General features: G+C 35.7%; 1 protein-coding gene across 2 annotated transcripts; it reads right to left on the reverse strand.

The window, feature by feature from the left end:
- Positions 1-1,780: 1,780 nt before the first annotated feature.
- Positions 1,781-7,069, reverse strand: FMN/FHY (riboflavin kinase/FMN hydrolase). Of its 2 annotated transcripts, none has more exons than XM_059581628.2 (11): positions 6,978-7,069; positions 6,315-6,429; positions 5,931-6,117; positions 5,589-5,719; positions 5,399-5,468; positions 5,220-5,285; positions 3,547-3,701; positions 3,360-3,455; positions 2,683-2,834; positions 2,515-2,598; positions 1,781-2,150 (listed from the first exon to the last, which is right to left on the reverse strand). In XM_059581628.2, the coding sequence occupies exons 2-11, from the start codon at positions 6,388-6,390 to the stop codon at positions 2,004-2,006; spliced, it is 1,164 nt and encodes a 387-aa protein (XP_059437611.1). In that variant the 5' UTR covers positions 6,391-6,429; positions 6,978-7,069; the 3' UTR covers positions 1,781-2,003. The 2 variants fall into 2 exon arrangements, with proteins under 2 accessions (XP_059437611.1, XP_059437610.1); XM_059581627.1 differs by having other exon boundaries at positions 6,929-7,069.
- Between the last annotated feature and the right edge of the window lie 5,039 nt (positions 7,070-12,108).

Genomic DNA, 12,108 nt, shown 5'->3' on the forward strand with positions numbered 1-12,108 from the left:
CACATCAAGGTTGTAAAAGGTTTAGGCTTCATTTGTTTCGACATAAAATATTTCAGCTTTTGACTCGTACAAAAAATTATTGATGGTGGGCAATGGCCGATTACCTCTGATAGCAACCAAAAATGGCCGAAGATTTCCAGCAACCTTTGGTGGTGACGTCTAGCGACGACTTTCGGTGATCTCTAGTGGCAGGTGGCAAATTATGGATAATTTCGATGAACAGTGGCAAATTATGGAGGTCTTACTCATTTCATCAATTATGAACTGCCACATCAAGGTTGTAAAAGGCTTAGGCTCCATTTGTTTCAACATAAAATATTTTTCGTTAGAAAATAGTTTCAGCGTTGTACAAAAAATCAATGAAGGTGGGTAATGGCTAGTGACTTTTGATGGTAGCCAAAACTAGCTGGCGACTTTTGGCAACCTTCGGTGGAGGCATTGGATGACAACTTCCGGTGATCTCCGGTGGTATGTGGTAGATTATGGAGAACTTTGATAGATAGTGGCGGATCCCAGCACCCTCCGACAACAATGGAGAATGAATTGTGAGAGATAGTGCATGCAAGAAGAAGAAGTTCAAACTCGAAAAATAGTTTACGGTTTTAAAAAGGAGAAATCATTTTATGAAAATTAAAGAAGATTTTCCTGATCAATCGAAAATGTTTTCAGTTTGACCACAATTTTCTGTCGAACCAAACACTGAAAAATAGGGAAACATTTTTCAGAAAACATTTTACGTCGAAGCAAATTGAACATTATACTAAAAATTGTAGCACCCCAAACATATTCTATCTTACAATTGGTTCAAAGTATAATTAGAGAAGAGTAGTGTTTGACATGTCTCCATTCCAACGTCTTTAGTACAACTAGAATGGCATTTTCTTATTTTACAACTTGTTCAAAGTATAATCAGAGAAGAATAGTGTTTGACATGTACCCATTCCAACGTCTTTATTACAACTAGAATTGCATATTTTCCCTTTATCCAATTTCTTCGTATCTTCAACATTCCCCAACTCTCGTAAGCAAGACATTATTTTGAAATTTAAAAAAGAAAACAAAAAAAAAGGCATTATTTTGAAAAGTACATACTTTCAGGATCTTCAGACCGGTTGTTTCATGTTTTTTTTTTTTTTGACATGTCTGCACAAATAGAGGAAAATAAAAGAAAGAATTTGAACTAATGACTTTCACTTCATGAGACGTGGTCTTTAGCTGATTAAGCTACGACTACCCCTTACCATACTTTCAAGTTCAAACTATCTTCTACTCATGGTGGTACTTGCTACTAGATCAATAGACACGCAATCAACAATTTATGCCGCTCCACACGCTCAGGTTTTCTGAGACATACACACAAAGAGAAACAAATGGTACCTATCACATTGATAGATTATAAATGCAATATTACTCATAAGCAGTACAAATTAATAGGGGCAAGGTTCTCAGTATTGATTAGCAGCCCAAATTTACTATTACTTATAAGTGATACCAATAAAAGAGATTCAAAATATAACTTATCTTGACAATAAATAGAACCCACCATTCCATTGATTTGAGATATTGATAGTAAATATCTTATTTATTCAATGCTAACCATAATGATCTCCCCAAAAAATAACACAAAAAAAAAACAAAACAATTCTAACCATAATGAGTATGAGGAACTCAAAAACAATTCTCTTTCGATCCTATCTTATGAACTTTCAGTTGTATGAAGTTTCATATTTTATTACAGGAAAAATACACTTCAGCTCCCTGAATAAACAACCACAAAACAAGACCCTTCAATGATTATCTTTCTTCATTGCTTCTTATAAATGAGTCGTAATAAACAATATAGAATGACTTTTGTCTTCCCACATAACATCATACCCATTTGTGTTCATGGGACTGCATAGAATCTCATTCAAAAGGAAAGAATTTCCTTTTCAAATGAGAGGAAGCAACAACTCCAATTACCATTCTAGCCAACAACGTCGGCAAGATATACTTTGAAAATTTCAAAAATGACCACCATCCTTGATAGAGGGTTTCAGATATGGGTCGTCCCTGTAAGTTGAGTACAATGGAAGATCAAGAGCTCTCTCTGCAATTCTCCCGTCCTCGTGAATCTTTGCAACCAGGCTCTCAAGGGATGGAAAGTTGGCCTATTACATTTCACACCAACATTCAGCATGAGTGGAAGAACAATAGAATAGGGTCAATTAGGATTTAACGATTTCAAAATGTGTAATTTAAAGACACGATTTTTACAAAGACAATTGAGTGTTTGGTAAAATCGCAGTTTACCCTTTAAATCATGCATTTTTAAAAATGCACCTCATTAATTGCAACTTAAAAATACTTATTTTTCTATGTTTTCAAACCGCAATTGTTTAAAAGAAGCACTCCCAAACAATATATTTTTCATGATTTTGTTTGAAATCGCACTATTGACTAGTGAAAATCGCAAAGCCAAATGGACTAACAAGGGGACATAAAAATGCAAAAAGTAATCTAATGTAATAGCACCTCAGGTCGTATATAACCAACTACAACAAGACGCAAATCCTCCCCATAGAAATCTTCAGCAAAGTCATGAAGCAGCCATGGCTCCTGCATTATAAACTCGAGTTAACCAGGAAAAAAAAAAGGAAAAAAGAAATTCAGAGGCTACAATTTGTGTCTCGTTACACTCACTATAGTCTTTTCTGTATTGTTAAAATATGGGTTCCAACCAATGCTCATGACCATTTTAAAAACGCCTCTATTTGATACTCGAGCCCAACCAAAATATACCCCTGAGGGATGTTCTGAAAGGAGAGTTGAATAACCCTCGGTGGAGAGATTAGCTGAAAATATAAAGAACTTTTTAGATTAACATAATGCCACAAAATTATCAAGCAAAAGAGAACGAAATAGTGCATATATAATGTGTAATAACCCCCATAAGAGACTGGTGCGATTCAATTCAACATTTTGTTTGTTCGGGTTTGATTATGTTGTAACTCTATAATTCAGGTTAGGTTTATCATTAGATGAACTGCATTGCTGATATTGAACCAAAAAAAAAGGTAGTAACAGCTAGTCCATGAAGAGCCAAGCATCGCACTGCAGAAATTGGATAGGTTCGATCTAAGCTTACTAACATAAATGACATCTCAATAATCTCAAGCTCAATCAGCCAAAGTGGGAGCTGAAGGATACATTGGGAGCAACCACATGAGCGACTGGAAGACATTTAGACCAACTCAGGCTACTTAAAGTAAAATTAATACTGTGATTCAAAGCAAAAAACATTCAGAGGTCAAGAAAAATTTCATAACAATTTGAGCTGAATGAGACAAAGGAAAGCAAGTTTTGGGGTTCATACACACCTGTAGGGATTCCAAGTACCTTTGAGCCACGACCATATCCCTTAATGACTGGCCCACCAATGTGCCAAGGTTCTATCGACAAAGTGCCCTCTATCCCTGCAACATCAAATCAATGGTTCCATTAAAAATGGTTGATACAAATAGAACTGACTAAACTTGGTTAAAACAAAGATTGAGAGGAGTTTACAATCTTCAAATGGAGGTAGGCCCCACTTTTCAGGTCGCAAATCAAGCAGAGAGTTTATCACCTCGTCTGCTGAAGTGTAAAGATGGGATTGTTTCGGAATGGATGGCACAGCAACCACTTCCATTTCAGCAGCCCTACCGGCTGTAACACCTGGTCTGACAGCCAAATATACAACAATTAAGAATACATATATATATATATATACACAACATCGAAGGAAACAAATTTATTATTGAAATCCTCATTATCATTCAAACCTTTGCAAATAAATAACAATGCTAATCTATGTACAAATCAGTATACAACCAATATCATGCACTGAGGGATAACAAAATGGTCAGTCCTCCAAAAAGAGAACAAAACCGCATATACTATGTACCATGGTTCAACATATAAAGAGCGGACAATCATAGCATATGAAACGCTAAAATGTTATGTACAATTATGCTGGCATAGTTTTTCATTAGATAGTAATACTAGTGGAACAGACACCTTATATGCTTGAGAGATACAAAAACCGTGCCAGAACTTAAATGAAGAAAGAAGCAGCCTTAGAAAACAAGAAATACAGAGTTGCACATCTAACAAAGGTATGAAAGGTAAAAGATGCATCTACCTAAGTAAACTTCATGCACATATTCTAGCAATAGAACAAGTCATTTAAGAATTGACATTCATACACTGAAATTCAGATAAAGTACTTTTCAGAGCTCTATAAAGGTTTGAGCCTAATTATTTCAAACTGTGAATCTTGCACAACAGAATGAATGTCAAATAAATTCAAAGCTATTGATCATTTCAGCATTCTGAGCGATAATAGATATAAGAAAAGGCAATGCTCTATATGGCTACTGAAATTTGTGCAACCTAAGTCCTAGAAAAATCAAAAGCTTAAGTTTTTTTTTTTTTTTTTTTTCTTTTTGATAACATAGGAGAACTTTACTCAGATTAATTGCACGTCGCAAACGCATACTGTACAACAATCTTCACCGTTAATCAAACTCCTACGGGTAACTGACCCCACCCACCAAAACCAGTTACCAGGTAATTTTAATCTCTAACATTAATAAGTGATGTAATAAATTGAGAATTGAAATGGTTGCAACAAACAGAGAGTTAGTATGTACTTCCAACAGTTATAAATTAGACTAGTTCTGCCTCAACGGCAGATGACGTGGAATATGATGGTGGAATCACATTGACTTGAGTAGCTTAATGGCTTCACGAGATTTAGAATACAGGGCTCCAAGTAATCTAGATGGAATTTCTACCGTCAAAATTTATTTTCTCGCCAATCTAAGTCAAAAACATGTATGAAGACATGAGAAGACATTATTTATGAATATATTTTTTACTCCAATAGAGCACATGGCAAGTTGTAAGGGAAGTAAGAACTTTGACTGCTTATTAGGAAATAGTTTGTATGCAAAACCAAAAAAAAAAAAAAAAAAAAAAAAAGGCCAGCGTTCAAGGTTTCATGTTTGGCCATGGACTCAGTTGTCAACTTAATTCTTCTATCCAAGACTTTAAATATAAGCAGCTATACTATTAAGTGCATGTAAACCATGGGTAAATCCTTAAGGGAAAATGTGTGCTATAAAAAGCTATGGGCAGGATAATACATTGAAAGGACAAAATTCAGAATTTCTAGAATTGAAAGTTAGGTCACTTACATAGAATCTTCAATGACTAGACAGGCTGAAGGCTCAACATTTAGCTTTTTAGCTGCTTCAAGGAATCTTACGTAGTGAAACCACAAAGTTAGAATATCATACTAACATGGACTTTACACTCAGACCAAAAATACTAAAAAAAGAAGTCTAAGGTCAAAAACTAGGCTCTTGCATCTCACATTTCAGGAGATGGTTTCCCAGATGTCACTTCATCACCACCAATGATGACAGAGAAGGATTCCTTCCACCCTATAAATTGGAAAATAAAATATTCTCAGAAATGACAAACACAAAGGATAATTTGATGCATGTTACAAGCAAATTTCCCAACCAAGTTGCACTAAGTTATTAAGGCTTGAAAAAGTATACCTTGATGAGAGGAAATTTTGCTTTCTATGTCTACCCTCGGAGAGTTTGATGCCAATGCCATTGGGACCCCATGACTGCTGAAATGTTTAATCAAACGATTGGCACCTGGAAGTGCTTTGATGTTGCACCACCTACAATTATAATTGTAAATAGAGGCTCAAAAGTTTGCGATAAAAGGCCAAATGCTTGACTGCAAAATAGTGAGTAAATGAGTAGCTATGGTTTTATTACTCTCATATAGGCTTAAACCATCAAGCAATTCAGTTTTCAAGAGCTTATTAACCAGATATTTTCAAGGTATCTGTGAATCTAAGCTCATTAAAAAGCATAATAGATAATTACTTTTCAGAGAAAATTGGGTTGATTTCTGACAAAAATTCACTTGTAGTGCAAGGAAGCTCATAATCTTCCACAATAGCAGCCCCAGATTCAAATGGCGTCTTTCCTAGTATTTTGTGAACTTCTCTTCCATCCCATTGCTTTCCATACTTACCCAAGAAACCTCTTAAAACCTCACTTACAAGGCCATCTGTAAATGGATCGAAAAATAAAAGTCATGACAAAGTAAGAGAACAGAATTAACATCAACAGAAAGCAATTAGCTATTTTATGAAAATATGATTGCATCAGCATAGGACAATAAGAAATAAATAACAATGAGCACGATGATTAATTACGAAAATTAAAAAACCAAAATTATAAACGACGCCAAGAGCACAAGCTAACCTGTGTTAAGAAGTGTACCATCCAAATCAAGGATAACACACGACGCTAACTTCTTTAACGGATTTGCAAGCGACATTTTATCGATAATCTCCCAGTTAGAGATATGCTCCCATTTCTAGAAAATATTCGAAAATGAGACAAAAACCATTAATTCAAATCATCACACAGAAATCAGAGTCTAATACCAACATCTCAAACTTGAATACAAATTGATTAACCAAATTCATGACCATGTATCCACTTTCTTTCACCATCTTTCCCTGACCCAGATCTTACTCAACTCAACTCAACTCAACATGGCCTTGTCTTAATCTACACCTTATGGTCCTTATCAGATATAAGAAAGCAATCACTGGTAACAATTTTAATCATTGTACGATCACAAAGATTAGTTCATATTTCGGAAACTGATATCAGCAACAATCTTGATTCTAGACGATGAACATGATTCACTCGTAAAATTCACTCAGTATTGCATAAATGGTACAAACAAAAATCACCCATAAATTCCTAGCACAACAAAAATTTGCAATTTCGGCCCTTTACCGATTGGATAGCCACAAATGTGTCGAACGTGAATACCAAAAATTAATACAAAGAGTAACCGTACGCACCGTAAAGTGAAAGAGTGGGAAAATATGGGAGGGGGGTTCAGTCGCTCACTCAATGATCTCCACGCAGCACAGAGCGTTTGTATTGGAATGACCGTTTTCCGGAGGAGCAAAGCTTGTTGTCTTTTTCGCTATGGATAGAAGATGTCGCTTAGGAAAAGAAAAAAGAAAAACAGTCTAGTTTTGATTATACTATTTTTGAGTCGAAAAAAAAAAAGAATAAACTTTTTTTAACCAAACGACATCGTTCTGCTCTAAGAAAACGTCTGAAGCCTGAAGGATTTGGACGCCGTTTCAGATTTTCCAAAATCGATACCTCTTTTCTCCCCCACGAGTGATTTCAAGTAATATGTTATTAATTTGGGTTAAATACTTTTTTACCCCATCTTATTTCATAATTTTATTTTTTTGTCCGATTTTATTTCGTATTACAAATAGTACCTCAATAATGGTTAAAAATAGAGATGGTATTTCTATCAAATTTTCGTCTAAAAATTCACGTTAACGTTCTTAAAAAGTCGACACGTGTCTCTACTAATTAAAAATAAAAAAATTTGAAACTAAAATTATTAAAAAAATAAAAAATAAATAAAGAAAAAAGAAAAAAGGGGTGAGGCTATGGGGATAGTTTCTCCGCAATGGCCGTATGGGTAGACAAAGGAGAAGAAAATTTTTGGACTTTCTCCTGCCATCTCCAAATGGGTAGGTGAAGGAGATGGATTTTTTTTAGGTATTTCTTAGCCGCCTTGCCCAAAAGGGTATGAGAAAACATAGAGAAAATTTTGGGCCATGACAAATATTTAACTCTATTGTTTTATGAGATTTATTATTTTATAAAATGTGTCGGATGTCAATTTAAAAAATTAAAAATTAAAAAAAGTATAGCATTTCTTTTTCTTTCTTCTCCAATTTCCTTTTCTTGATAAATCAGAATACAATGCCAATCTATGAGAGAGTTACTTTTTGTTCGTTAAAGAAAATCATACATCGAACCTCACTATTTCATAGTAGCTTGGTCAGATAGTTCACCTTTGATGGCTTTAAGAACTTTTTTTCCCCTCACTTGGTGGCTTGCTTATTAATAGTTAATAACTTATTAATCGTCGCTAACTATTAATCGCTTATACCAGTGCTATTAGCGGTGGTAAGGTAAACAAAACGGTTAATTACTGCTAACTATGTTATCGTTTAATATGTGTATAGTCTATTTGGTATAATATTTCATACTTCAACATCAAAACATGTTCAATATTGTACTAAAATAATCTAAAACATATCCTAGAAGCGGTCCGAAATATGCCTAAAAGGCTATACCTAACATATGGTTATCGCAGTGAAGTTTGGACGTAAATAACCACTAACCAGCAATAACTCAAAATTGCTAACGATTTAAGATAGTGCGATTAGTGATTCTTCAAAATTGCTAACCATATAAAGTGGTGCAGTTAGCTATAATATCCGCTAGCCACCATCATTTGTACAACCCTACTTTATAGATCATTAACTAATTGTTCTTTATTCAAAACTAACCAACATTATCCATGGAAAAAGTTACCTCATTTTAGCTTTTTGGCATTCACTTTGATCTTAGGGAAAATTACACTTTATTCCTCCAAAGTTGATAGCGTTTTTCAATTCAACCTCCAATATTTCAATTTTTGTAATCCACCATCCTAAAATTTCAATTTTTTGTAATTCGGTCATTCCATTAGTCAAAACGGCTTTGATTGACGGAACAGTGATCATGTGCGCCACACGTGATCACTGCTAGCCTTTTTGTACCCAAAATACCCCCATGCTTTTCCATCAGGCATGCACGCCCAACCCACGTGACCCACGCCCAACCCAACCCAGGCTAACCCACGCCGCTCCGATCTACACAGGACCACCGCTCCAGCTTTCCATTCAGTTCTCAGGTTTGTCTCTCTATTTTCCTCTCTCTCTCTTTCTCTAACAAGTAACACGATTAACGGTCTAAGTTTCTAACAAGTTTCTCTCAAATATCTCATTCTCAGGTTCAGTGCTTTCTAATTCTTACAAGTTTCACAGAATCACGGTTTTCATTAATCACAGTTTGGTGCTTTTCCTTAGCCGGAGTTCGTTGAATCCCCAAAACCTGGCTTCGAACTTGGTTGGCTTTGCTTAGATCTAGCTCGTCTGTGGGAAGAGAACAAGGTGTGGGGCAAGCACATGGAAGAGGACAAGGCGTGGGGCAACGTGTTAGCTTTCTAGGATCCCAACATCTGTCTTTGAGCTTAGACCTAACCAATCCAAATACAACACATGGTTTTCCTGAAGATCTGTATGCCGCCAACAAACAAAACATACAAGCAGCAAATTGACTTGTGCAATCCCTTTAGGAAGACTGTCAACAAAATGAATAATTAAAATTTGAATTAATTTTGTAGAAAATGACATTCAAAGTTTGAATTAATTTAGTGTTAAAGGGGGACTTTGTCTTTGAACGCTAAAGGGGGCAGAGGAGGAGATTCCGATCTGTTGCAGGAGAGTTCGTCATTTGGGCTCTCCATCTTGTTGCAGGTAAAGGCAAATTTTCGAGCAATGACCCATCAACGAACTCTGGCGAAGGAACAACACCAAACGATGCCGTTTGCTGTGGGTGAGGGCATTTTGAGTACAAAAAGGCCAGCAGTGATCACGTGCGAGTCACATGATCACTGTTTTGTCATTCAAAACGGCTTTGACTGACGGAATAGCCGAATTGTAAAAAATTGAAACTTTGGGGGGGTGGATTGCAAAAATTGAAACATTGGAGATTGAATTGAAAAACGCTGCCAACTTTTGGGTGGTAAAGTGTAATTTTCCCTTGATCTTATAAAAGTTCGCTAGAGATTTTGCAAGTTCAAGGTATGTTTTTCATTTTATAACAAACATAAAAATGGTTAACTTCATAAAAGTCTCTTTTAACTTTCACATGTTCTGAAAAGACTCTCAAAAGTTTAAAAACTCTCAATTTCACATGTCAAATTTATAATTTGATGCAATATACTCCCTCCGTTAGGATTTGGCGTTAAATCTTAACATAGGCTATGAAAATACCAAAATATCTTCAACTTTTCAATAAAAAATTTAATGGAAATTAAGGGTAAATTTATAATTTTATATAAGTTTTAGGGTTATAAAGATTATTTCATCAATTTTAACATTTGTTTAATGCTAAACCCTAATAGATGGGTATATTGCATCTAATTAAAAGTTCAAGGGAGTGAAATTAAGAGTTTTTAAACTTTGAAAGTTCTTTCCAAATGAGTAAAGTTCAGGAGAAATTTGTAAAGTTTCTCTTAAAAAGTAGGGGAAACTTCACTAAGGCCCCCCAAACTTCCACCCGTTTTGAAATACCCCCCCTGAACTTCAAAATCTCTCATTTTGGACTCTTAAACTTCTATTTTCTCTCACTTTGGACCCTTTTAACATTAAACTACGTCGTTTTGGATGTTTTATACCCATTTTACCCTTCCCCAAAACTACGTCGTTTTGTGTCCTAAAATTACAACACCTACCCAGCCCAAAACGACGTCGTTTTATGCATTAATTTTTTTTATTTTTTATTTTTTAAAAAAGAAAAGCAAAATAAATAAATTAAAAAAAAAAAAAGAAATCGGGGGTGGCTGAAGCCACCCCTTGGCCAAAATGGGGTGGCCGGACCACCCCATTTTTGGCCAAGGGGGTGGCTGGAGCCACCCCCTGGCCGATCTGGGGGTGGTTCGACCACCCCCATGGCCAAGGGGGTGGTTCGGCCACCCCCGTGGCCCAAAAAAAAAAAAGAGAAAAGGGGATCGGGGTGCTTTGGGGGTGGCCGGACCACCCCCAAGGGGTTGGGGTGGTTTCGGCCACCCCATACCGGCCGTATGGGGTGGCCGAAACCACCCCCAGCCCCTTGGGGGTGGTCCGGCCACCCCCACGATCCCCCCCCCCCCCCCCCCCGCGTTTTTTTTTCGGCCTTTTGGGGGTGGCCGGACCACCCCCATGGCCAAGGGGGTGGTCCGGCCACCCCCAGACCAGCCAGGGGTGGCTGAGCGACCCCCTTGGCCAAAAATAGGGTGGTCCGGCCACCCCATTTTGGCCAAGGGGGTGGCTTCAGCCACCCCCGATTTCTTTTTCTTTTTTTTTTTTTTTTTTTTAAAAAATTATTTTTTTAATTTATTTTATTTATTATTATTTTTTTAATATTAATGACCAAAACGACGTCGTTTTGGGTTGGGTGGTGATGTAGTTCTGAAGCTCAAAACGGTGTAGTTTTGGAGTAAAAACGACATAGTTTTGTTTAAGTCCAAAACGACGTAGTTTTAGTCGAGGGTAAAATGGGTATAAAAAGTTAAAAGGGTCCAAATTGATAGCAATTGAAAGTTCAGGGGACTAAATTGAGAGATTTTGAAGTTCAGGGGAGGTATTTCAAAACGGGTGGAAGTTTGGGGGTCCTAAGTGAAGTTTCCCCTAAAAAGTAACTATCATTTTGGTTGGCTTTGTATTCGGTAACACATGCATATCACATGAAAGTTATTTGTCACTTTTTAACTATAAAGAGTTATTTGTCACATTATTTGTCACATTTTTTAAATCTCATTTTGTTTACAATAATTGAGATTTAAAAATACTAGTATTTATCACTTTTATCAATACAAATTTATTATCTTAATAATTATCACATATTATTGTATGTTAGAAATAATAAATACTTGATATAAAAATTGATAAACTTTTTCTCTAATTAGGGTGGAGAATTTTTATTTGATTAAGAACATGTTTGAGATTGCATTTGAGAAATTGAGCTTTTAAGTCAAATAGAACTTTTGGGCAAAGTTTCATTTTTAAGCTTTTGTCAAAAGTACTTTTTGGTCATTTTTATGTTTTTTGACTCCTTCAAAAGGCTTTTAATTTTTTTACCAAACGAGTACTTTTTTTTTTTTTTTTTTTTTTTTTTTTTTCAAACGAACTTTTTGAGTGTTAAAAGCACAGGCGAATTGACACGTGTCTAAAATTTATGGTCTCACATGTTTTTTTTTTAAAAAAAAATTATACATTTTTAATAAAGCACATAATTCTCTCATATTTTAGAAAATGTGTAATTCTTTTAAAATACAGGTAAAAATCATAAGGAATTTGAGCACGCTTCAATTTTAAAGCCTTTGGATGAGAACTTTGTCCTTAAACCAGTAGGTTAT

This window comes from Corylus avellana, chromosome 1 (genome assembly GCF_965113065.1).
Source record: "Corylus avellana chromosome 1, dhCorAvel1.hap1.2, whole genome shotgun sequence".
Classification (NCBI taxonomy): Eukaryota; Viridiplantae; Streptophyta; class Magnoliopsida; order Fagales; family Betulaceae; genus Corylus; species Corylus avellana.

Coding starts and splice junctions, on each gene's coding strand:
- FMN/FHY (XM_059581628.2), bottom strand. CDS start 6,390: ATGTCGCTTGCAAATCCGTTAAAGAAGTTAGCGTCGTGTGTTATCCTT. Junction 3,702..5,219: donor CTAGTCATTGAAGATTCTAT/GTAAGTGACCTA, acceptor TTTGGCTGTCAG/ACCAGGTGTTACAGCCGGTA. Junction 2,835..3,359: donor GGTACTTGGAATCCCTACAG/GTGTGTATGAAC, acceptor TTATATTTTCAG/CTAATCTCTCCACCGAGGGT.